This window comes from Brachypodium distachyon, chromosome 1 (assembly GCF_000005505.3).
Source record: "Brachypodium distachyon strain Bd21 chromosome 1, Brachypodium_distachyon_v3.0, whole genome shotgun sequence".
In the NCBI taxonomy this organism is placed as follows: domain Eukaryota; kingdom Viridiplantae; phylum Streptophyta; class Magnoliopsida; order Poales; family Poaceae; genus Brachypodium; species Brachypodium distachyon.
This window is the reverse complement of record NC_016131.3, coordinates 20,718,583-20,742,554: the sequence shown is the minus strand read 5'-3', so window position 1 is coordinate 20,742,554 and position 23,972 is coordinate 20,718,583. Positions and strand designations below refer to the sequence as shown.

Below are 23,972 nucleotides of genomic sequence, written 5' to 3'. Positions count from 1 at the left end.
GATGGAGAGAACTCCATAGACGGACGGCATCTTCATCACGCCATAAGCGCAATGCGTGGCCGCCATGAACTTGATCAGCGTTGGCCGACCAAGGATCCCGTTGTAGGGCAACGGGGTATGCGCCACGTCAAACACAATGTGTTCGGTCCTGAACGCTTCTCGGGACCCAAAGGTGACCGGCAACGTGATGCGTCCCAGCGGGCGCACGATCCCGGGGTTCACCCCCCGGAACGGGTCGGTGGGCTTCAGCTGCTCCACCGGCAACTGGAGTTTTTCCACCAGCCTGGCGGACAGGAGGTTAAGCCCCGCTCCGTTGTCCACCAGCACCTTGGTCACCATCATATTGCTAATGATCGGCGAGACGACAAAAGGTATTACCCCTGAACCCAACTGCCATGCTGGGTGATCGTCGGCGCTGAAGGTGATCGGCACATGCGACCACCTCAGCGGCTGTTGCGGCTCCGCATCCGGCAACAGTGCGCACACGTCGCGGGTGAGGCGCTTCACCGCGGCGTGGGATGGGAGAGCGTAAGCTCCACCATGGATGCAAGCGACGCCACGAGGCTCCTGGAAGCCCGGCTCGTCACCGCCAGTACAGTCGGACTCGCGCTGCTCCTCAGCGCGTGCGCTGTCGCGTCCCCGGGGTGGGCGTTCCCGCCCAGCGCGGGGCTGACCGCGCCCCCCTTGGGGTTCATCCCTGCGGCACCGCCACCGGCAGGCCTTGGCCCCGCCCTGGGGTCGTTCGGGCAGTCTCGGAAGAGATGCCCGATGTCGCCACAGTTGAAGCAGCCACTGGCGGCGTGGCGCTCCTCATGGCGCTCCTCCCGCCGCTGCTTGATCCCCTGCAGAACACGGCAGTTCTGCGCGTCGCGGGTGGAGTTGCTGTTTATGGGGCAGCGGGGCGCGTTGCCATGCTTCCCGCCAGATCCACCACCCGACGAGGCCTTCTTCGCAGGCCTCACGGCAGGAGCCCCCGAGTCTGCAGCGAGAACTTACTTTCCGCTGCACTTGCGGGAACCCTTCTTCTGCGAACCCTCGCCAGGGCTCGCGGCAGCCTTAGCTGCAAGCTCGGGCGCTAGGCGCCCTTCCTCGGCCATGGCGCATTTGTGCACCAGGGCGTACAGGTCCTGCGTCGTCCGGATCCGATGCGTGCTCAGCTTCTCGCGCATCTTGGGATCACGGACGTTGATGGCGAAGGTGTTGATGATAGCAGCCGCCTCCGCCTCTGGGATGGAATAGGAGAGGTTGGAGAAGCGGTTGACGAAGGCCCACAACGTCTCTCCCAGCTTCTGCACGATAGTGTGCAGCTCCGCCATGGTTCTCGGGAACTTATAGCCGCCCTGGAACGCGCTCACGAACTGCTTGCGCAGGTCCGCCCAAGTGGCGATGGACCCGGTGGGCAGGTTGAGCAGCCAGGTTCGCGCTGATCCTTTTAGGACCATCGGGAACCAGTTGACCCTGACCTTGTCAACGGCGCCGATGGCGTGCATGCCCAACGTGTAGGTCAGGAGGAAATCCTTGGGGTTGGCGGTCCCGTCGTATGTACCGAGCGCGGGCGCTCGGAACTTACGGGGCCACGTCACCCGTCGCAACTCGCGCGTGAACGCGGTGCAACCGTCCTCGGGGCCCATGGGAGCGTCTTCCTGCTCCTGTGGACGCTGGCGCTCTACCTCGCGCCTGCGCGGGCACTCCAAGCGCTGGCGCAAATCCTCTTGCTGGCGGGCATTCAAGATGCCGCGTGCATCGCCCCCCGGAACGGTGAGCGACGAGTTCGAGGACCCCTCCGGGCCCCTGTCTCCTTGGCCTCCCTGCGGAGGGGGAGGATTCTCCCCCTGTCGCGAGGCGGGTGGCGCGTCCCCGCGCTCTGGGTTCTGCCCGTGGCCGGAGCCTACCGGGGCGCCCTCCCCTTGCGGCTGCTGGGCGGCCAGGGCGAGATGTGCTTCTAACTCCTCGCCCCACGTCTCGTGCGCCGGTGTGCCTTGTTGCGGTTCGTATCGCACCATGACGCGTGCGGCGATGATGGCTTCCGCCGGGGTTCGTGCGGGGGGCAACCGGTTTCCTGAGCGACTGCTTCCCGCTCTGGCCCCGGACACCTCCGGGTGTGCTGGGTGCGAACCCCCAGGGGTCGCCCGTGACGCGGTATGCTCCTGCTGCCGCTGTCGCGGAGCATCCTCGGCCCGCGACTCAACCCGCTGCCCGGCGCAGGCGGCACCGTGCGTGCTCGCGCGAGTGGCCCTGGCATTGGGGGCAGCCGGTCCCCTCGGCCGATTGTCGGTAGACGGCCGAGGAGGCAGGGGAGGCAGCTGTGTTTGCTATACCCTCGAGGGCTCGGGATTCTCCGGAGCCCCTGACTCGGGTCGCATGTCATGCGACCGCGTGTGCGCCGCTGAGGCTTCACGCGGGTTTATACGAGGATCACCAGCCCGCTTGGGGGGCATGGCGACTATTCTCGTCGGCGAAGAAGGCGAGGCCGACGTCGACGCAAACGATGCTGCCGGCGACCACCGGCAGGCTCTTCTGGCGCGCCCCCTACCTGGCGCGCCAGATGTCGTCGCAGGGTGCTCCGACACCGGGGGCGTGCGGTCACGGCCCCCTTTTAGGTTCGGTAGGGGCGTCGGGGTTCACCCCGGCGATCGCCGGCTCGGCCGATGAGGCCCTGCGGGGCCGGCGAAAGGATGTACTGAAAGTGCGCGCTAATCAAGGAAACGATACATGCACGTTTTTACCCAGGTTCGGGCCACCCGGAGGTGTAAAACCCTACGTCCTGCTTGTTTGAGCTGGTATTGGTTGTGAATCGAGTGTTTACAGGCTGCCGGAAAAGTTCCCGGGTACTCTCTCCCTTTGGCAAGGTACTCCTTACTATTCTCTGCTCAAGCTAGAGGCTAACTGTGGGATGACCGAACTCAGCCGAACTCTACCGTCTACTCGAACCAACTGAGATTCCAACCGAACGAACCCCTTGACCGTTGGCAGGGGTCCTCCTTTTATACTCAAGGGGATACCACAGGTGCCACGGTGCATGCGCTACAAGTGTCGAGCGGAGAGGCATACAACTCCCCCCCGGTGAGCTGGTGGCACGCATGGATGCCACCTCCGCCGCTAGGGGTCTAAAACCCTAGGGTAGGATTGGACAGCCACTGTTCACTTGATCGGACGGGTAACGCCCCGTTGGTCGGCTCATTTAATGAGCCGTGCGCCTTACTCCTTGCCCCGGTGGGGCCGCGCACCCCACGCCTGCCACGCACTCGCGTGGCGCTTTTGATCTGCCTACTGGGCCCCACGCTTGAGGCGGGGGCAGGCGCCCGGGAACTCCCTGTCCCGGCAAGTCGCTCCCCGGGAAGCGCCCGGGCCCAACGCACCCAGGAACCTCCCCCCGGGAAGCGGCTTCCCGGGAGGTATCCAGGCGGGAATATTCCCCGAAGCCCCGCTAGCCCTTCCGGGCTAGTAGCTTGCCGGACTGCTCGTAGCCGCTGCCTGCGATGAAACCTTCCCGGGAACTCGAGGACGGGGCCCACGCGTCGCGCAGCGGTGGTACCCCGGGTGCCACTGGTGCGACAGAGCGGCACGGCGCGGCGCGGCTAGGTGCGCGTGCGGGCGCGGCAGGCGCATGGGAGCGCACGGCACTACGAGCGCGGGCGACACGGCGCGGGCGCGGGCATGGAGTAGGAACGGGCACACGCGACAAGGTGTTGGCAGGCGCATTCGGCACGGCGCAGGCACACGCAGCTTGGAGCGGGACCGCGCTCGCGAGGCACAGCGAGGGCGCAGCTGGCGCGAGCGTGCTTGGTGCGGCGCAAATGCGAGCGGCATGACACATAAATGGGCACGACAGCACGACGCGGACACGGGCGAGCGTGCGTGGCAAGGCGCCGAGGCGCGAGGCGTGCCCCCGTCAGGCGATTCATCGAGCACCCTGTAGGTGGCGGCGTCTCTCCTTCTTTCTTCTCCACGTGGGCAGGCCGGACGAGAGATGGGCCTGCGGCCCGGGGGTGAGGCTCTCTCTCCCCTTTTTTTTTGATGGGCTGGCCTGAGGTGGGCCTGCAGCCTGAGGAGCTTTGCTCGCGTAGGCAGGCTGTGGGCCTTTCAGCCCAGCAGCTTGGCTCCCCTTTTTTTTAGACCAGTGGTTGTGCATGCCTTGGCGACGTCTTTTGCCGTAGATTTTCCGTAGTAGCTTCCTTGGGAATCTTTGCAACTCATACTAATCTCTTTGTGTCATCTTTTCTAGGCGAGTTTCATGTTTGCTTGGCGAGATGGGTCTTTGGCAATCGCCTTTAATTTGGACCTTTGAACCTTGGGCTCGTTATTGTCACGACCTTAGCTCCCGGAGCCATGGTACGTTGCGACGGCCCCGAACCTTGGGTTCTACACGCTAGCTCTTGGAGCTAGACTTTAAGTGGTACTTTTTTACGTAGGCTCTTTGCTGCAACCATGGCTCTTGGAGCGATGGTATTTCACGGCGGCCTCGAACCTTGGGTTTGCAATGCTAGCTCTTGGAGCTAGACTTTAAGTGGTCCTTTCATACCTTAGGCTCTTTGCCGCAACCATGGCCATTGGAGCGATGGAATTTCATGACAGCCTCAAACCTTGTGTTCGCTGTGCTAGCTCTTGGAGCTAGACTTCAAGTGGTACTTTCGTACCATAGGCTCTTTTCCGCGGCCATGGCTCTTGGAGCGATGGTACTTCGCGGCGGCCCCGAACCTTGGGTTCGCAATGCTAACTCTTGAAGTTAGACTTTTTAGTGGTACTTTTTGTACCTTCGGCTCTTTGCCGCGACCATGGCTCTTGGAGCTATGATACTCTGCGACGGCCTTTGAGTCTTGAGCCTTCAAACCTAACTCTTGGAGTTAAGGTTTTTGTTGCAGAAACAAGCCTTGAACTTTGGGCTCTTCAGTGTTGCTCACACGCTTCGTTACCCATGTTGCAGGTAAGATAAGAGGTGTGGATTTTTTATCACCGAGATGATTGCACCCCGACTTGGTGGGGGTTAGGGTTTCCTTTTGTTCAAGGACCATCTCGATATAGTCCAATCCTCTCGGGATGCAGACTTTTGTTGACCACAATCTTGGTGGTATCTCGCCCTAAAGGAATCGAGGTCTTGTTTGCCGAGGTATTTGTTCAACGGAGTCCAATCGCATCGAAGCAAGGACCTTGATTGTCTGGCAACCTTGGAGGTGAGCCCCCCTAGCGAATTTTGGCGAGATTCTCTTGTTTTGTATGTTGACATCGCGACTTGGTTAGGCACCATGTGACAGGTTGTGTTTGCGCTTGGCAACCCAGTCAAAGATGGCGTTTCAACCATGTCACCGGAGCTTTTGCAACAAGGCAATGCCCTTTGTGGCGTTCGAGTCATTCACGCTCTCGAGCACAAAGCTTGAGCTCGTTTGCCTATCTTTGGTGAGCTTTTCTGCATTTTCTTGCTCCGCCCACCTTTGGTGAATATTTTGACACCATACTTGTCTTCTTTTCCAGGTACCGTGATAGTTGTATCCGGTGTTTCTGGAGTTGACATTGGCGCGAACGAAAAAAGGAGGAGGCCTCGGGCTCTCTCCAAGCCATGTAGGGTGCCGTGGGCTACTCACACCAAGATCGAGACTTGGTGAGTGGCTTTCTTGCTTCAAACTCTTTTTGTTGAGCCATGAAGTCTTAGCATGCGCCTTTAACCTTTGGAAGGTTTGAGGCTTGCTGGAGGTTGTAACCTCGTCGCACTTTCGAGCCCTAAGGTTGTGACGACCTTGTTGGGCGAGGAAGTTCCTCGGGAGTACGGTGGTACTCAATGGTCCAAAATTCCTCACTTTGTGATGAGTTTCCGACCTCACCCTTCCGGAGGGTATTTGGGAGGTATGAGCTTACGTCGTCCTTGGAGTCGACAAGTCACCTCTAATGCTTGCATATGTGCTTTGCACATTGTCCTTCTGACATAGCCTTATGACTTGCGTGTAGCTTGCCATATGCCTGCAATGCATCCATTTGTTTCGTTCCATGTATCGCTATGTTATTAACATTAAGGAAATGTCAACTTTAGCTCAACATGTGGTTGTGAGTACTACATTTCTTCCTTTGTGGAATATTATGTTTCCTCGAGTTTATACAGCTCGCGATCAATCGCTATTACTCGCACATTGTGCTTTCAATTGATGTTGCCGTTGGGATATGACTCGGCTTCGGTGCCTTAGGTCATGGTTACGAGCCATGAATCCTGGTACCCTTGCGAGGGTCGCTATCGATATGCCGGTAGTGATCCGGACATTTCGACCTGCCGTTCGGGAAATTTCATGCGGAATTTTCCCTCTTCGGACTTCAGGAAGCTATGCTTTTCCGCGATTATTATGGAGCCTTAATTCGGTTACTATCACACAGGCCCGTGCGTGACGTCTCGCACACGGATAGCATGGTTCTCCGAGGTAAGTAAGCTCATGCATAACTCGCTTATTTACGGTTCTCCTTAAATGCGTTTTAAGGAGCTTCCGGCCCTCGGGGGACTTGGTTCTGCTTGGTGGATGGCCTCGGGGCACACTAGGATCCACCAAGGAACGGGTTGCCGATGAGACAATTATGTCCGGAGACATTTCGGGAGATGCTTTGGGCCAACGTAGGCCTCCTAGCATTCCTTGGCGAGCGGCACTGGGGCAGCAACTCTTTTCGAGGATGATTTTCCTTTCGCGGGGGTGCCGCTTGATAAGGTTCTCCTCTGCGGTGATGCTGCATGGGAAATACCTAGGCCGGTGTAGGCTTCCCATGATAAGTTTGGAGAGTGGCACTTAGGCAGCAACTCCCCACGAGGAGGATTAACCTTTCGCGGCGATGCCACATGACAAGGTTTTCCCTTTCGATGACGGTGAGCCTCTTTTGAGTGCCCACACATGCCAAGGTAACACACATGACAATGTGCTACCTTAATTTTTCCAAGGATGATTGTGCTCACATCCCTTTCCCTTCCTTTTTGACGAGATGGCCTCGAGGGCGCTTATAATCCCTTGGCGAAGATGGCTGGCTTGGCACTTATACTCGCCCGAAGGGTCGGAGGCGCACCCTTGGTTACTTCGGCCATTATAGGCATAGAAGTGGCAGCTCGTTGCCGGCTCCAGGCATTGATGAGGAGTTATCCCTTTATGCTTTCAGGATGACACGTGTGCTCTCTTTATGTCCCTCTTGGCTGCGATGCGGCAAGGTACTTCCCACTTAGGGCCGAGCTCGTGCTAGAGCTTCGGGTCGAGGTCTTCTCGGAGGAGAATCATTCTCGTACCCTTGTTTTGTATAAGCGAGTTGCAGTCTGCTTATAAGTGGCATGCTTCATGAGGTCTCTGTCGGCAGTTTCCTCAATTTGATGCTCTTCATTTTTCGCGAAGGCGAGGGCGGTGGTTTTTTGGAGCCCTTTCCTCTTGAAGTGAGCGCGTGGCGCTTGACTTTGACCGAGAGCATTGCTTTTGCTCCTATGCACCAAAAATTACGGTGTTCGGCCCTATAGAGTGGCTTGCAAAGGTGCGTATTCCTCACACCACACCCTTGACGAGCCTATTGGCTCGCATTCCTCCTTGCTTATCATACTTTTGACTGCTTGGCGAAGCCCCCTAGAGGGCGAGTCCGTTGGCTCTATTGACTATGCCGTTTGTCTTTAGATAAGTCATGGAGGTGAAGTGTACTTTTATCTTCCAGATGGTCGCAGAATTTTATGAATTCCTTGGAGTTTAGTTCTTGCGGGACATCATTTTGGCAAAATGACGTTTTTCCCGGAACTTTTGGATGACTTGCGACACAAATCCCTCAGGGAAGCATTTATGCCTTGACCTTCTCGGAGAAGTGGCAATTGATTATCCTGTCACCATGGCATGTCTCCAGCCCCCGTTGCATGCGAGGGGAGGGCCCGAGAAGGTCCGTTCCCTTGCGAGAAAATAGCCATTTCGTCGGGCTATATTTTTTGAATAGGTTCGGTCGACCCTGCGGGCATGACTTAGTCCTATGTTAGGAGAGGCTTTGAGGGGGTCGTTAGCCAAGTGCTTGGGCCGAGCTCGTCTTCCCAAGTCACTTATAGCGAGAGATCTTTCGGGGCCGTCTTGGACCTGGGCCGAACTCGTCTTCCCAAGTAGCGAGGTTAGGATACCCTCAAGACTTTAACTCGACCCCTCTACTTCGAGTCCAGACCGTACTAGACGGCCCGGAACCTCGAAACTAGGCCTCCCAAGGTGCGTCCCTGAGGTCAAGTCGAGGCTAGGCTCGACCCAAGCACTCGAGAGCAGGCCCCTTGGGATGCTCTAGCCCTCTCCCCTTGGGTTTGAGCTTTGCACCATCGTTGGCCGATAGGACCTCTAGTGCAAGGCTTTTGTCATGGTTGCGTTTGGCGCAAGATGGTTGCCGCATATTCCCGAATAGACCTTGGGTAGGAGTTTGGCTCCTTGGTCGAGGGCATGCATTTAAGCAAAGCGGCGACACCCTTCTTGTGTGGGGCGCCGTAGAGGAGGACGTACATCTTGGCTATTGCGAGCAGAGTTTTGGCGCTCGGGCCTTCCGCTTCTTCGTCCACCTCGCCTTTCAAGGCGCGGATAATCGATGTCATCCAAGAGGGTGGAGTGTCGATGACCATGCTGGTCTTTGAAGCTTCGTCAACGGCATCGGCTTCTTCCTTTATGGATGGAGCGCGGATTACTTCGAAAAATGCACCGGGCGGCAGCGGTTCTTTAGGACCCGCCGTTCGGGCTAACCTGTTGGCCAGGTGATTTTCTCCTTGTGGAATGCGTCGCACCTCCATGCCCAGGAAATACTGTTCCATCTTGCAAACTTCTTCGATATATTTCTTCATCCTTTCATCAAGCCATTGATATGACTTGTCCATTTGATTTATCACCAGTTGGGAGTCTCCTTGGATGAGAAGGCGTCAGACTCCCATGGCCTTGGCCAGTCGAAGTCCGAGAAGTAGCGCCTCATACTCCGTCATACTGTTGGTGGCGTTGAAGTCCAGGTGGGCGGCGTACTCCAGGATTTTTCCTTCGGGGCTGATGAGTATGACTCCAGCCCCGGCGCCGTCGAGACGCTTGGAGCCATCGAACCTCATTATCCAATGTGGTTCGGGGGGCTTGGTTTTGGATGTGATTTCTTCGGGTGGGGCTAGCGGAGCATTCCACTCGGCCACAAAGTCAGCCAGGACTTGGGATTTTATGGCCGTTCTCGCCGTGAGCTCTAGCGAGAAAGGGGCCAATTCCGTTGCCCATTTGGTGATTCTTCCGGTGGCTTCCTTATTGCAGAAGACTTCCTTGAGTGGGAAAGTGGTTGGCACCAAGATGGTATGGCCCATGAAGTAATGACGGAGTTTTCTAGAGGCCATGAGGAGGGCGTAAGCGATCTTCTCGATCTGGGTGTATCGACCTTTTGCTCCTCCCAAGGCTTCACTCACGTAATATACCGGGCGTTGTGACCCGTCTTCCTCCTTCACGAGTGCTGCGCTCACGGCGACCGGGGTCGCGGCAAGGTAAAGGAGAAAGGGCTCCCCCTGCTTTGGGCTCGTGAGAAGCGGAGGGGTCGACAAATAGGTCTTGAGTTCTTTGAAGGCCCTTTGAGCTTCGTCGGTCCACTCAAAGTTGTCGAGGCTTCTCAAGGCTTTGAAAAAAGGAAGACCCTTCTCGGCCGATCGGGCGACGAATCGTCACAAGGCCGTCATTCTTCCCGCTAGGCGCTGCACATCTTTGACGGAGCGAGGAGGCTCCATTTCCATGATGGCCCGGATTTTCTCCGGGTTAGCCTCGATCCCTCGTTGAGAGACGAGAAAGCCCAGGAGTTTTCCTCCTCGAACTCCGAATGCGCACTTCTCCGGATTGAGCTTTACGCCGTACTTGCGAAGATTGTCGAAGGTTTCCTGCAGGTCCTTGGGATGAGTTCCTGCAATTTGACTTTTGATGACGGCATCATCCACGTATACTTTGGCGTTTCTCCCCAATAGTTCTTTGAGGATGAGGCTAACGAGGCGTTGGAAGGTCGCGCCGGTGTTCCTCAATCCAATGGGCATTCTGCGTTAGCAGAAGGTGCCGACGGGAGTGATGAAGCTGGTCTTTTCCTCGTCTTCCTTGGCCATGTGGACTTGGTGATATCCCGAATAGGCGTCCAAGAAGCTCAACCTCTTGCATCCCGCCGTGGGGTCGACCAGTTAGTCAATCCGAGGGAGTGGGTAGTCGTCCTTGGGGCATGCCTTGTTCAGGTCGATGAAGTCGACACGCATTCATCACTTGCCGCTGGCCTTTTTCACCAAGACAGGATTGGCTAGCCACTCGGGATGCCAAACTTCTCGGATAAGCCCGGCGTCGGAGAGTTTAGCGATTTCTTGTTTGATGACTTCGCTTCTCTCGGTGGAGAGTTTCCGAAGCTTCTGCTTCACGGAAGCTTTGTCCGGTCGCACGGCGAGGCGATGTTCCATGACGTCACGCGGGACTCCTCCCATTTCGGAGGTGACCAAGCGAAGAGGTCGGAATTCTTCCGGAGCAGGCCGACAAGTTCTTCCTCGAGTTTACTCGGGAGGTCGGCTCCAATTTTCACCGTGCGCGTGGCGTCATCTTGGGAGATGCGTACTTCCTTGAGTTCTCCCTCAGGGAGAGGCTTGGGGATGTAGCGCTCCTGAGAATTGGTTTCGGATGCTCCCGTGCTTGAAAGCAAGTTAATACTCTTGGATGATTCTCCCTTTCGGCGCACTTGGTCTCGTGGCGGTAAAGTGTCTTCCTGTCGGAAGATTGCTCGCTGCGGACCGTTATCACGCCCTTCGGGCCTGGGATCTTCATGCATAAGAAATTGTGGTTGATGGCGGCACAAAGACGGTTTAGCGTTGTCCTCCCGAGGATGGCGTTGAAGGAGGCCTCCATATCCACCACATCGAAGCGTACGAGCTCGGTTCGGTGATTTGTGGCATCTTCGAAGGTCGTGAGGAGCTCAATTTGTCCGAGCGGCTGAATGGACTTCCCTGGTACGAAACCTGTGAGGGGATAAAGGGATGGCTGAAGCGAGCCGTTCTTGTATCCCCCCCTTGGGCTCCATCAGCTTCTTTAATGTGCTTAGATATATGATGTCAGCGGAGCTTCCGCCGTCCACAAGAATCTTCTTCAGCTCGCAATTGGCGACGATCGCCATCACAAAGAGAGCGTCATCATGTGGGAAGCGTATCCCCTTAGCGTCTTCTTCGGTGAAGGCAATTGGCACGCTTGCCCACTTAGGTGGGGGTGTCGGGGTGAAGGTTCCCACGACATTGACTTCGCGAGCATACTCCTTGCGTTGTCGCTTTGATCCTTGTCCCGTTGCGGAGCCCCTGAGTATCACTCCTACGTGATGTGCAGGTTCCTGGAACGGGAGGTTATCTTCCTTGGGTGCCGGGTCAGCGACAAGGACGATGGCGAGGCGCGGAGCCTCAGCTGTCTTCTCATCCTTGCGTCGGGCTTGCATCCGCGCCTGGAACTCTTCGCGGGCTGCGATGAGTGTGTTGCACTCTTCGGTGCTATGGCTTGCCGAGTTGTGGATGAGGCACCTTCCAGCCACTCCCTCGGTCGGACGAGGTGGTTTCTTGGCTTGCCAAGCCTTTTGAGGTGGTGCTTGGCCTACGACGGCGAAGATTTTCCGGGCTTGGTCACCGACGCCCTTTTTCCCCCACCTCCTCTTCTTCTTGGAAGACGAAGCGGGTGCAGGAGGTTTGTCGGACGAGGGAGTTCCTTCGGGAGCAGCGCGTGGCACGTCCTTGGTGATGTCCCCGTCTTCGCCCCGGGCGTGATTCGATAAAGCTCTTCGGTCGTCTTCGGTGGGTTTCGACTTAGGGCCCGATTCACTTCTCCTTGGAGAAGACCTTACATGCATGCGTCGATCATGGTGGTCGACGGCGGGTTGGCGTTTGGTTTTGCACCTTCGCAAAGCAATGGAAGAAGCTTCGGAGGGATTCCCTCGGGTTTTGTTTCACGGTGTATAGCTCGTGAGCCTGCACGGGCTCCTTAAAGTTTCCTTGAAAGTTGGCGATGAAGACCTCTTGGAGGCATTCCCATGAGTGCACGGAGTTCCTCCGCGGGTTGTAAAACCAAGTTTGCGCCATTCCGGTGAGCGCGAGTGGAAAGAGGTTGCACATCTCGACGGGACCTCCCCCGGCGGCCCGTATGGCGGTGGAGTAGACATCCAAGAATTGAAGAGGATTTGACTCCCCGTCATATGGTCGTATCGTGGGCGGCTTGAACCTTGGCGAAAAAGGCGCGTCTTGGATCTCTCGAGTGAGCGGGTTGCAAGTCGGCCGATTCTTTTGGTTCCTTCGGTGGCGAGGTCCTCCCTCGTCGCTCTCGTCGCTAGAGGGGTCGCTTGGAGAATGATCTCGACGTTTTCTGGGAGGGTCGGAGCGTCGCCGGGCATTCCTTTCGCCGTCGGCACGGGCTCCGGATTCCACCACTTGCTCGTTTCCATGCACTCTAGGGTCTCGTTCCTCGCGAGGCGCAGCTTGAGGTGGTACCTGGTGGGCGCCTTATTCGACCCCGGCGGGGGGAGCAAGGGGCGCTTGCGGGGCATTCGCAAAGCGAGGTTGATGTTGAGGGTGTGTGATTTGGAGAGCACCTTGCGGCGGAAGCCCCCAATAAGGATGATAGCAAGGAGCTCCTTGGGCGATCGCGGCGAGCGACAGTGGAGATAATCCCGGGTTGGAGGGGTCGTAGGCCGGGACTCCTTGGTTTTCTGGACGGATCCTCCCGACACCACATGGTTTCCTCTTGTAGGTTCCGAGGGCAGGGTTACCACCGGTTGTAGGGAAGGTGGCGCGAAGCCCATCGAGCGAGGCATGCCGAGTTCCGTGTCCCCTGCGGGGGCGGCAACCGTAGGCAGCTCGCCGATCCTTGCCACTACGTTGGTAAGTGTCGAGGACCGCCTATGACGGTTTCGAACACCTCGGTTCCTTTCGGGACGGCCGGTACCGGAGGGGCGTCTGTGACTTCCGTCGTGGCGACCATGCTTGCGGCGGCGTCCGGAATGGTGATGTTTCCTTCTTCCTCGGGAGCCCCCGAGGCACTTGCTTTCTTCGTTTGCAACCGTGTAGACTTCGCGGCAAGTTGGGGACCCAATGAAGTAGGCTTCGTCGGGGCCATTAGATCTTCAATTGCGGCGAGGGTTCCCCACGGTCGGCGCTACTGTTGTTGTTCTCGACAACAATTAGAGTAAGGGGTGCCAATGATCGATGACACAAGTGCGGGTATAAAAGTAGGGCATATACGCCGGCCTTATAGCGAAGGTCGCCGTACACTTGGACAAGTTGACACGTCGATATTTTTTGAATAGGTTCGGTCGACCCTGCGGGTGCGACTTAATCCTATGTTAGGAAAAGCTTCGAGGGGTTGTTAGCCAAGGGCTTGGACCGAGCGGATCTTCCCAAGACACCTTTTGGCGAGAGGTTCGTCGGGGCCGCCTCGTACTTGGACCGAACGCGTCTTTCCAAGTATCGAGGTTAGGATACCCTCGGAACTCTAACCCAACCCCTTCTCCTTCGAGTCCGGGCCGAACGCGTCTTCCCGAATCTCGAAACTAGAGCTCTTTGCAAGAGGCTTTAGCCCTCTCTCCTTGAGTTTATTCAAGTTGAGAGTCAATGATACATGTCCTCATGGGGGGTATTTATATCCTAGGGGTCCATGACAAAAGACCATGGCTATCCTTGAGGAAAAGAGAAAAATGGGGGCAAAGTGGTAAAAGTAGCTCCTTTGGTCCATAGATTTTGTGTGCACCACGGGGGAAAAGAGGGGCTTGGTCCATGGTCCACCATGGACTAAGGGCTCTCTCCTCACACCTTTCTTGCCCTCTACTCTAACTCATTTGACCCTTTGACTATGGCATGAGAGGCTTGACTCGTTGACTAATCTTTTTTTGCCACGTAGGATTGACCGTGCCACGTAGACGTCTTGACTTGTGTTTGCGAAATGTTGACTTGGTCAGTGAAAGATCCCAGCCACGTCAGCAATCCCAGTATGTAAAGCATGTTTCAACACCTAATGACCGGCACTTGATGACCGGAATTATTGAGTACAAAGTGCTGAATTCAGGGATTTCAAGGTCAAGGTTTGATGTCGACGCCAACCACTGTAAAAATAGACTTTACTCGCAGAAAAAAGATTGAACTCGGCAGATCGCACCCCTCCTCCCCGTTTCTTCGTCTGGAGTCTCCACAGTTCCGTTTCTTCGCCTGTCACCCTGACCATTGCTCGCGGCCAATTTTTGAACCTTCGACTGTCGAAGAATTTTTTTTAAAGGGTCAAGGGAAGCAGCCGAAATTGATTAGGATTTTTTTTTATTGTGCAAATGCTCCATCTCTCTATTGTACGAATGTACAAAAGGGAGATTAATTTTAGCTGAAGAGAGAGTTTTTACAACGAGAAACAGAAGAAGACCTCGAAGTGGACATCAGAGCATCTCTAGCAGCTCTCATGCCGCTCCGCCTGTCCGAGATGACGCCTCACACACCGCGGCATCGCCCCGCACGAGATCCACCACAACTTGGACCCTACGCGTGCGCTCACCGCCATGCCCGCGACCTTCTTCCCCGTCTCTGGCCAAGCGTCACCCGCGCTTGCGCCACTGCTTCGGTACTTCCCCTGCCTCCGCATCGAGCCTGTGCTGGAGCCCCGTGCGGCCCTCCTCTGCAGCCCTCACGCGGCCACACCATGGATGCCCCAACGCAGATCCGTGGTCTTCGAGCACGGAGAGCACACCGAGAAAGCAGATGCGCCGAGAGAACATTGAGAAAACAGATGTTTCTGGTGCTCGTGTCGTTCACGAGGAGGAAAACGACCACGAGGTGGGCTGGCTGTAGTAGATGGGAATATTCGATGATACGGTTCAGGTATGCGGTATATGTTCTGTCCGGACCAAATTAGTAACTAAAAAACGGATTCAGTTTTACCGAATACGTGTTTTTTCTATCAAGATTTTGCGTTATCTTCTAGAGATGCTCTCGTCCGTGCTGAAACCGGTACCAAGACTCTGTCTTTTGGAGGAACCGAAGTGGTGATCTTGACCATCCGATTGAGGAACAACAGCCCGGATCAGGCCACGTCGCTCTGTGAGCCCTTGTGGCCACTTGTCGGTGTCCTAGATATCATGCCTATTTCACAAAGCTTTTCTGGAATTTTCCATCATCGTTTGACATCACGGAAAATGTGCTCTTCCAGTTTCAGTTGTCTGATGCTCTTGTATGCAGCGTGTACACTACACCTTCGTGACACGACAATCCCATGATCCAGTGCCCACGCATAGCGCGGTGATACCAGATTCTGTTCTGGGGAAATACGCTGAAGACCTTATTGTTCCCCTGAAATCAAATTCAACCGGAATCGCCATGGGCAAACCACGGAACTACAATTACATGACATACACACCGCGAATGCCAACCGGAATCATGACCAGACCAAACGTGCCGCCGCGTCAGCCAGAGCACGCGCAGCCGCCTCCAAAAATGCCAGCATCCCCTCGCACTCGGCGACGATGGCCTTGTCCAGCCCGCCGCGTATGACGGGCGCGAAGAAGAGCCAGGACGCGGTGCCCGCGACGAACGCCAGCGTGAGCGCCGTCGCCACGGGCCGCGGCGGGCTCCACAGCCCGCTCCGGCTCCGGATCGCCCACCACCGCTCCGCGACCACGCACACGCCGTGGAGCACGAAGAACGCGGTCACCTCCCCGGTGCCGGCCCGGAGCGTGATGTAGTAGAACATGACCTCGTGCATGAGCCCCGACACCACGAACGTGGCGAGCATGCCGGCCGGCACGCCGAGGCGGCTGCGCACGGGGCGGTACACGGTGGGGCGGAGCGCGCCGGGCACCATGAGGTTCCACCGGCGGCCCCAGAAATCGCGGAGGGAGGAGGCCAGGTACGGCCGGTCGAACTGTGGCTCCAGGTCGGCCCCGAGCAGGGCCCGGGCGAAGAACGCGGCGGACGCCATGAACAGCTCGAGCAAGAGGTAGACGTGCACACCGTCGAACGCGACCACGCCGTACGCGGGCATCCGAGCCCGGATGCCCCGGAGCGAGACGAGCGCCGCGAACAGAGCCGCCTTGGCCGCGTAGGAGAGCAAGAACGCGGGAGGGAGAGACCGCCGGGACGGCTGATGCGCTGCTGCTCTGTCCTGGACTTCTACTACTACCTTGATGGGAAGCGCCGCGCAGGCGACGAAGCGGACGACCGGGAGCGCCGGGTGGAGAGGGCCCTGGCCGGCGGCGAGGAGGAGGAGCTTGAAGCCGCAGAGCCAGACGAGGAAGAAGGCGGAGATGGTGCGGAGGTGGATGGAGGAGAACGTGAAGGGGAGGACGGGGAGGAGGAGGAGCACCGGGAGGAGCGCGGCGAGGCGGGGGAGGCCGGGGTGCGAACGCGAGGCGGCGAGGCGCGCATAAACCATGGCCGCGGCCACGGCGGCCGAGACCACGGCGACGCTGGCTGCCTCGGACGCCATGCCCCGCCTGTTTGATGAGGACGGAATCGGCTGAGATCTGGATGCACTCGAATGCTCCAATGTCAAACTGAATACTGACGATGCAAAGAAGGATTAAAGAAAGCTAGCTTCCGTATGCAATGCTTTCTGAATTTCTTGTGTACTAGAAAGTGTCATGTGCTGCCTAGATAAATTAAGACCCTTTGCCACGCCATTTGTATCCTGGCAGGCTGGCAGTTAGCTCACATTCTGCACACCGCGACCCTTTGCCTCGCAAATTGTAGCACGTCTTCGATTTAACAGATCTTTGTAGGAGTATGAACTTTTTTACGGAATTTATTTCTTAGTGACTGGACAGATTGTTATTTTCTTGGTCTATTAAGCCGTAACAAAAAATTAGAAGGCCCGTTGCGAAATTTATAATCACTACTACCAAAACACATTACTCCTACAAGTTTAACACTGACACAACGAAGAAAAGTGTCAGTACAGTCTAACACCGTTGATGCGTCAAACATAGTCGGGTCACAGATCACAACTCGAAAACTGTCAGTAAAATTTTCTTTCGCACTTGCCCTGAAGAAGCGTCACAAAGCTTTAGAAGAGTTATATGTGTTACTTTTTCCATCCCGAAATAAGCGGTGTAGATTGTATAAGAATTTATACAAATCCACGTCACTTATTTTGAAACGGAGGGAGTACTTGTGAACATGCATGTATTTGTTTTATTCATGTTTTCATAAAGTTAAGACTTAAAAATAAGTGCATTCTCAGTTTGATGATATATATTTACATGAAGAGAAAAACGTGAAATTGCACATGTAAAGTACCGGATTTGAGCCCTTTTCGGGAGAATTTTTAGGAAACTTGATAGGCAGATGCTCTAAGTGATCAAATGTGAAGAGACTGATGGATTGTCTGGGAAAGAGGAGTGGGAGAAGATCGGAAGAAACGTCGGTACTGTCAGTTGGATTGGCGGAGGAAAAAGGCTGGTGGGACATTTGCTCCTTAAAGATCAGGAAGTTGGAAGCTTTTTTGCGGGGAAACAAGCAGTTTGTTATTTTGTTTTAAATCTAGCTTTGGAACACTTGGATTAATTAGAACGATGTTGGAGCAGGTGGCGACGACGTACCACATATGCATGGACTCACCGTGTAGGAAGTTCAAACACGAGAGAGGAGTGGAAAGAACCAGGCCACCAGGGCACGGCCGTGGAACTGCGGCGCATTGAAGGATCGCGGGGTGGCCAACCATCCAGCGTAGCGTAGTTCCGGTATGGCGAGGTGGCCACTGTTAAACCTAGCTTGCACGCCATTGCCAGTCTAGAGTTGCTAGCGCATCGGATGCGATGAAAGCCTCTGGCGGGTTGGGGTTTTCTTTTCTTTCTTCTGTTTCAGAAAGGATTGTTTAGTGCTGTGTACGAAAAATGAACGGAGTAGTGCTGTGTACGAAAAATTAATGTCAAGAGTGGGATTTGAACCCACGCCCTTTCGGACCAGTACCTGAAACTGGCGCCTTAGACCAACTCGGCCATCTTGACTCGTGTGCGAAGATGTGCAACAAACCTTAATTACTTTACTTTAGTGCTTAGTATACTACAGTAGCACAGAACTTGCTGAGTACTTTCAGCATATTAAAAGGTCACAACAACATAAATACAGGAGATTCAGTAGTATAGTACGTAGTATACGTATAGTAGCAAGCAAATTGCTTCACAGCCCTCATCTTGGTTCGAGCTCCGTGATGGAGACCTCGTTCGGCGACATGGCCGTCTGCACCTTGGTGGGCCGGGATCCCCTTGGATACGTCGCCGAGTACATGTCGGAGTAGCCCTCCATCTCCTCGATGCAGAACGTGGGCCTCGACGGCGCCTGCAGAGACACCGTGCTGCTGCTGAGCATGACGTTCACGGCCGACATGGCCGGCCTGTCCGCGGGGCTGTCCTGCACGCACAGCAGCCCCACGTTGACCAGCTTCAGCAGCATCGGGCCTCCCGGAGCACGGCCGCCCAGCGACGGGTCCACCAGCTCCTCCACTGTTCCCCTCGTCCAGTGCTCCCATACCTGCACGTACGCGCCAGAATTTAACATTGTTTCGTGAAGACGGTTTTGTAAATTGCCTTCATGGGGAGCAGATCAGATGGAACTTGGACATGTAGAATTACTCACGAGGCTTAAGAGGTCAACGGATTGCTCCGAGTTAGCGAAGCTGCTGTTCCGCCTTCCGGTGAGGATCTCCAAGACCAGGACGCCGAAGCTGTAGGCGTCCGACTTGGCCGAGTACTGCCCGCGCATCGCGTACTCCGGCGCCATGTATCCGCTGCATCCATAGAGCACGAGGAAATAAAATCTCTTGTTGTTCCGATGTATTTGTGCGTGCCAACGTGTACCGGAAGAACTTACTACGTTCCGGCAATGTGGCTAGTGACGGCCTGCGACTCGTCCCACCCAAACAGCTTGGCCAGGCCGAAGTCGGAAATCTTGGGGCTGAAGTCCATGTCCAGCAGCACGTTGCTCGCCTTGAGGTCCCGGTGGATGATCCTCAGCTGGGAGTCTTCGTGGAGGTACTGCAGGCCTCGAGCCACCCCGCCCACGATCTTCAGCCTCTTCCCCCAATCCAGGTCTCTGCTTTTCTCAGGATCTTTCATCCATCGAAACCAATACACAAACATAAGAGAGACGGTCAGACAGCTGAGCCAGTGACAGTATGTAACTATGTATGCCCGGCTAGGGATAGAATCTATCGGATGAATGGTACCGAAAAGAATGGTGTCGAGGCTCCGGTTCGGCATGTACTCGTACACGAGCAGCTTCTCCTGCTCTTCCAAGCAGACGCCGACGAGCCTGACGAGGTTCTTGTGCTGGAGATTGGCGACCAGGACTAGCTCTGTTTTCAGCTCCTCTGTTCCTTGCCGGGAGCTCTGCGACAGCCTCTTCACTGCTATCTCCTCGCCTTCAGAAAGGACGCCCTGTGTGTCAACAAGTTTAGATATATGTCTGTAATCTGTAATGCTGTATGCAACCAACAGATTTACATTACTAAATGGTACGATTGGTACCTTGTAGACCGCGCCGAAGCCTCCTTCGCCAAGCTTGTTGCTTTCGGCGAAGTTATCTGTTGCAGCCCGCAGCGTCGATAGGTCAAGGAGGAGGGAATCGATGCTCTGAATGTCATCTTGATTAGTTGAATCTGTTGGAAGAAACATGTGTGCCATGATCAGCAATATAAGTAGGATTCTAGACCCGGACAAAAAGCAAAACAAATGAGAATCTAATCACAATGGAGTGAGCATCATATTGATGCGGAGGCCTGAGGTTTGAACCTTCTTTTCGGAAAAAAAAATCACAATCTGAGTGAGCATGAGTAATTCCAGTAACTAAGATTTGTTAGTATTTCAGAAAGTGTAAACCATGAATAAATCGAAGTAATCGGTGAATCGCCGTTCCTCTTTCCTTAATTGAGAGGACTTACATGGTACTGACGCCTTTCTTTCCGTATGTTTTCTCCTCTTCCAGAAGCAAACGCACGTTGCAATGAGAAGTAATGCTGCAGCAGCTATAGGCAGTGTAATTGCCAAGACTGGTCCTGCACCACGTCTTGTTGTTCCTGCAAAAAAAATTGTGTTGATTTCAGATGGAACGCATCTTAAATTCAGCTGCAGAAAATTGTTTTCAGTTTTGCAAAGCAATCAAGAAGGCCGGGGCACGCGTAAGTTCAGAGCTGTACGTTCCCAGGGGTGATTTCTGTTTCAGAAACTCACCTTCTCCGGCCGCTGCCGGCGCCGGTGCAGGCGGCAGCGCGCCTGGGAGCTGCAGCAGCGGGCGCCCAGAGAAGAAAGAGTAGGTCTCGAACCGGAAATTGCAGCGCACGCCGAAGACTCGCCCGCCCGGCTTCCCCACGAAATACCGGGGAGTGAACCGCCCAATCATGTCGCCGAGACAGGCCCGGCACTCAGCCGCCGTCATGTCCGGCGTGCACTGCGCCAGCGAGTAAATCTTGGGGTAAGTCTCGTCGAACCCGTCCAACTCCCCCGTGCCGAACCGCCGTCTCGGGTCCGCCGCCGCGTAGTCGGCGGTGGCGTTCACGAGCCGGCCGGAAGCGGCGTCGAACGCTGGCGCTACGTCCGCGCTGACGTTGTTGGCGTTCCACGCGAGCATCTTCCCGCCGTTGTCGGTGACGTTGGCGAGGAAGTCCTCCCGGTCGGAGTAGCGGAGGATGCAGGGGTCGTCGTACATGGTGGCGATCCGGCTGTAGGCGCAGAGCTGCTGCGCGTTCCGGAAGGCGGCGGCGACGCAGGACGCGCAGGAGGAGGAGGCGTTGGCGCTGGCGGTGTCGCCGCGGCAGAGCGCGAGCGCGTAGACGGCGTCCGGGGCCCTGCCGGCCGCGCCCTTGGCGAAGAGGGCCGGGGAGGAGGAGGCGTTCTTGGGGATGCCGCTTGCGAGGGCGCGTATGTTGGCCTGGTACGCGCCGCCCTCCGTGTAGTTCCCGGCGGGGTCGTCGCAGAGCTGCCACGGCAGCGGCTGCGCGCCGGCGAGCGGCGGCGCGTGGAGGAATAACGTTAGGAGGAGCGAGGCTGTGGCTGGAGCGAGGTAGAAGGAGAGAGGAGCCAGACCCAGACGGCGACGCGTGCCTATCGCCATGGCGGCGAGCTGCGCTGCTGCTGTGCTGATAAAATGTTGGACACGCAGTAGTAATACACAATTGACGCCCGACAGCGAGGAAGAAATCAAGAAACTGACAGGACTGAACTGCTGTTGCCGTCGGACAGCAGCTGACGGCGAATGGACTATACCTGCGAGTGTACGACGATCGAGGTATCGAGAGTGCAGGGTCTCTATCATGTACGTATTCACGTGGCACATGGAATTGGTCAAGTAAGGAGGCTTCTTCTGTTTCTGCATTCATTTCTCTGGTCTTTTCAACGTCAAGTGATGGATAGCGACAAGGAACAGAGAAAACATGGAGACACGTACAGCAAATGATGTACTATGAGCTGTACCAGGATAATTTGAAAATCATTCATTTTCAATACGTCCGGTCAAAAATGTGTTTCTTCTTCTTCTTCTTCTTTTAAGCAACGGCCCTGCATTTTCATTAGTTAGATAGGAGAGAAAATACGAATGGCATCAGTTAAGAGAAAAGTACAGAAAGGAAAAGAAACCTAAAATGGAACTGAAAAATATTTTATTCCACGAACTAAAAAACCCAAATAAATCCATGAACTTGAGTTAGTAATAAGATTAGTAAAAAAACGTTCGTCAAGGCTAAAAGTGGATGCATGACACAAACCTAGTTACAACCCATTGTTCAGGATCATGACACATGTCCTTTTTAGCTTTTGTAAACCATTTTGAGACTAATCTGTATCAGTAATTCGGTTTATTGATTTATTTGTGTGTTTTTTGAGTTCCTGAACTACAAAATGTTCATTAGTTTATTCACTGGCAGAAGTTAGTAACTCTCTTTCAAAAGTTTTGTAGTTCTTCCGCATGCAATCTTCACGGCCGAGGAGTATTAAAGGGCATCTCCAATGGTAGTCGATACTAATTTTCTTCTCTTTCCTTCTCAATATGTTTTTACTTACTTGTGATATGCATGCTTCCTCCACTTGGCTAGTACTTTCTTGTTGGGAAAAGATAGTTATCACCCGACCGATGACACGGCCCGTGTCGACTGCCTTCCGTGCGTGACACGTGACAAGGAGGAAACGACCAAGCACCACGTTCTCTTTTTCCCTCTTCTCTCGTTACACTTCTCCCTCATCCTCTCTCTCTTACTTTCCCCTTCTCCCTCATCCTCTCCCTCGTTCCAATCTCTTGGATGCGTTTCCATGGCTGCAGCCGCGCGCATGACTGCGAGGCTAGGCTGCCAGCGGCTTTGCGAGTTGGAGACTAGGCCTGGCTAACGAGCATGCTCGACTCGTTAAGAGCTTGCTTTTTTAAGAACTCGGCTCGTTAAGAGCTCGGCTCGTTATGCTTGTCAACCTTAACGAACATCAAAGCCTGTTCGGCTTGGTTCGTTTACTGCTCGCGAGCGCTCGTTAAACGCGTTAGCGGTGAAAAAAATGGGCAGCATCTATGCAGAAAAAATGACAAGCAAAGCATGTGTACAACATTATATAATAAGTCCATAACAAATAAGACTAATAACCATTACAGGCTACAACACAAATACTCATAAGACTAGCAGCCATTACACAGCTTCGGTGTCCTCATACAGTACAATACAGAAGCACTAATAAGACTAATATTAGCTTGACGAGAGTACAAGACGAGGAGACTGGAGACCCGACTGACCTAACGAATCTTGGGCTTGGGCCGCATTCAGGCAGTTGGGCTGTTCGAGAGGGTGTGCTGGGTCTAACAAGTCGTGGGTTACTGTGTTTGGTTCGACCGCCAGACGCCAGATAACGAGCTAACGAGTATGCTTGCGAGTCTCGCTAGCTCGGCTCGTTAAGCTCTTTAGTGTTAACGAGTTTCTGGAGGTGCTCTACTTGGTTCTTTAGTCTAACAAGCCGAGCTCTTAACGAGTCGAGCTACTCTCCGAGTACCGAGTAAAATGTCCAAGCCTATTGGAGACGCTGCTGCTGTGATGGCCAGGGCGTTGCTGCGAGTGCGGCCGTCGGTGCCACAAGCGGAGGTTGCGGTGCTACGACCGACGGGCGAGGGTGCTGCAACAAGCGGTCGGAGGCGCTGTGACTCAGAAGCCGAAGGTGCTGCGACGATGGTGCTCGAAAGGGAAGCGATGCGGCGACCCGCGGCCGTGTGGGAAGCGCCGCTATCGGTGCTTCGACTGGTGGCCGAAGGTGCTGCAAGTGGAGACGGCGACCGGGGGTGCTACGAACGGCGGCTTAGGGTGCTGGAAGCCTGGAACGGGAGGCTTCGATGCTTCAAACGACGACCGGAAGTACTTCGATCGGCGACCGGTGATATTGCGTCCATTATGCGGCGGTGCTGATAGGCCCTGTGCGGTGTGGAGACCTGCAGGCACCACAGCTGCAAGGAGACGCCGCCTCCTGTCGGCGGTGCTGCAAATGGCGAGGCGCGAGACTGGATGTTGCGAAGCAATGCTGAAAGGCAGCGCCGCCTCCCGCTGGCGTTGAGGCAGGCTATTGACGTCCATGCTACAAGGAGGTGGTGCCTCCCACTGGCGTTGCTACCAAGCCGCCTCGCTTCTTGCCGGAGGTGTTGCACCGCTGCAGACCACCGGCGCTGCTGCAAGGCGATGGCGGTATGCTGCAAGCGCCGTTTGGGCTGGTCGTGTTGGGTTGGGTGTGTGTGGGGGTGGGGGGGGGGGACGGGAATAGGAGGAGATTGATTTCTTTCTTGTGTGCGGGATGCAACAGCCGTGGCGTTCCAATCGGACGGTTTGTGAGGAGACGGATTTTTCCCAAAATCGCCCGCCCGACGTCTAGCATTTGTCTTTCTTGTTACCGTGTAGTACACATTGGTTAGTATTTTTTTGTTACCCGTGTTGTACCAAGGGGATACTAGTTTGGTTCAAAATAGCCAGCACCTCCTGGGATCAATTTGAGGGTTTTTTGGTTAAGCTTTTTGTTCACTAAACCTGAAG

General features: G+C 55.2%; 2 protein-coding genes and 1 non-coding gene across 5 annotated transcripts; all 3 read right to left on the bottom strand.

Annotated features, from left to right (window-relative positions):
• Positions 1–15,116: 15,116 nt before the first annotated feature.
• On the bottom strand, positions 15,117–16,728 carry LOC100824341 (long-chain-alcohol O-fatty-acyltransferase). Its single transcript, XM_003560073.4, has one exon. It carries the CDS (start codon positions 16,419–16,421, stop codon positions 15,372–15,374), a length of 1,050 nt encoding a protein of 349 aa, XP_003560121.1. The 5' UTR covers positions 16,422–16,728; the 3' UTR covers positions 15,117–15,371.
• A 1,131-nt stretch (positions 16,729–17,859) lies between these two features.
• Positions 17,860–17,940, bottom strand: TRNAL-CAG. The gene has a single exon. It is a non-coding gene; the product is annotated as a tRNA-Leu (tRNA).
• Positions 17,941–17,953: 13 nt separating this feature from the next.
• LOC100824029 (cysteine-rich receptor-like protein kinase 10) lies at positions 17,954–21,172 on the bottom strand. Of its 3 annotated transcripts, none has more exons than XM_024457755.1 (7): positions 20,161–21,170; positions 19,872–20,006; positions 19,459–19,589; positions 19,158–19,368; positions 18,806–19,040; positions 18,569–18,719; positions 17,954–18,463 (listed from the first exon to the last, which is right to left on the bottom strand). In XM_024457755.1, exons 1-7 carry the CDS (start codon positions 21,038–21,040, stop codon positions 18,122–18,124), a joined length of 2,085 nt encoding a protein of 694 aa, XP_024313523.1. In that variant the 5' UTR covers positions 21,041–21,170; the 3' UTR covers positions 17,954–18,121. The 3 variants fall into 3 exon arrangements, with proteins under 3 accessions (XP_024313523.1, XP_003560120.1, XP_024313518.1); XM_003560072.4 differs by having other exon boundaries at positions 18,803–19,040; positions 20,161–21,166; XM_024457750.1 differs by having other exon boundaries at positions 18,803–19,368; positions 20,161–21,172.
• Positions 21,173–23,972: the final 2,800 nt, after the last annotated feature.

Bases quoted from the DNA above. Each gene is read 5' to 3' on its own strand.
- LOC100824029 (XM_024457750.1), bottom strand. From the start codon at position 21,040: ATGGCGATAGGCACGCGTCGCCGTCTGGGTCTGGCTCCTCTCTCCTTC. The intron at 18,720-18,802 runs GTAAGTTCTTCC...CTATGGATGCAG, and splicing joins AGCCACATTGCCGGAACGTA to CGGATACATGGCGCCGGAGT. The intron at 18,464-18,568 runs GTGAGTAATTCT...GCGTACGTGCAG, and splicing joins CCGTTGACCTCTTAAGCCTC to GTATGGGAGCACTGGACGAG.
- LOC100824341 (XM_003560073.4), bottom strand. From the start codon at position 16,421: ATGGCGTCCGAGGCAGCCAGCGTCGCCGTGGTCTCGGCCGCCGTGGCC.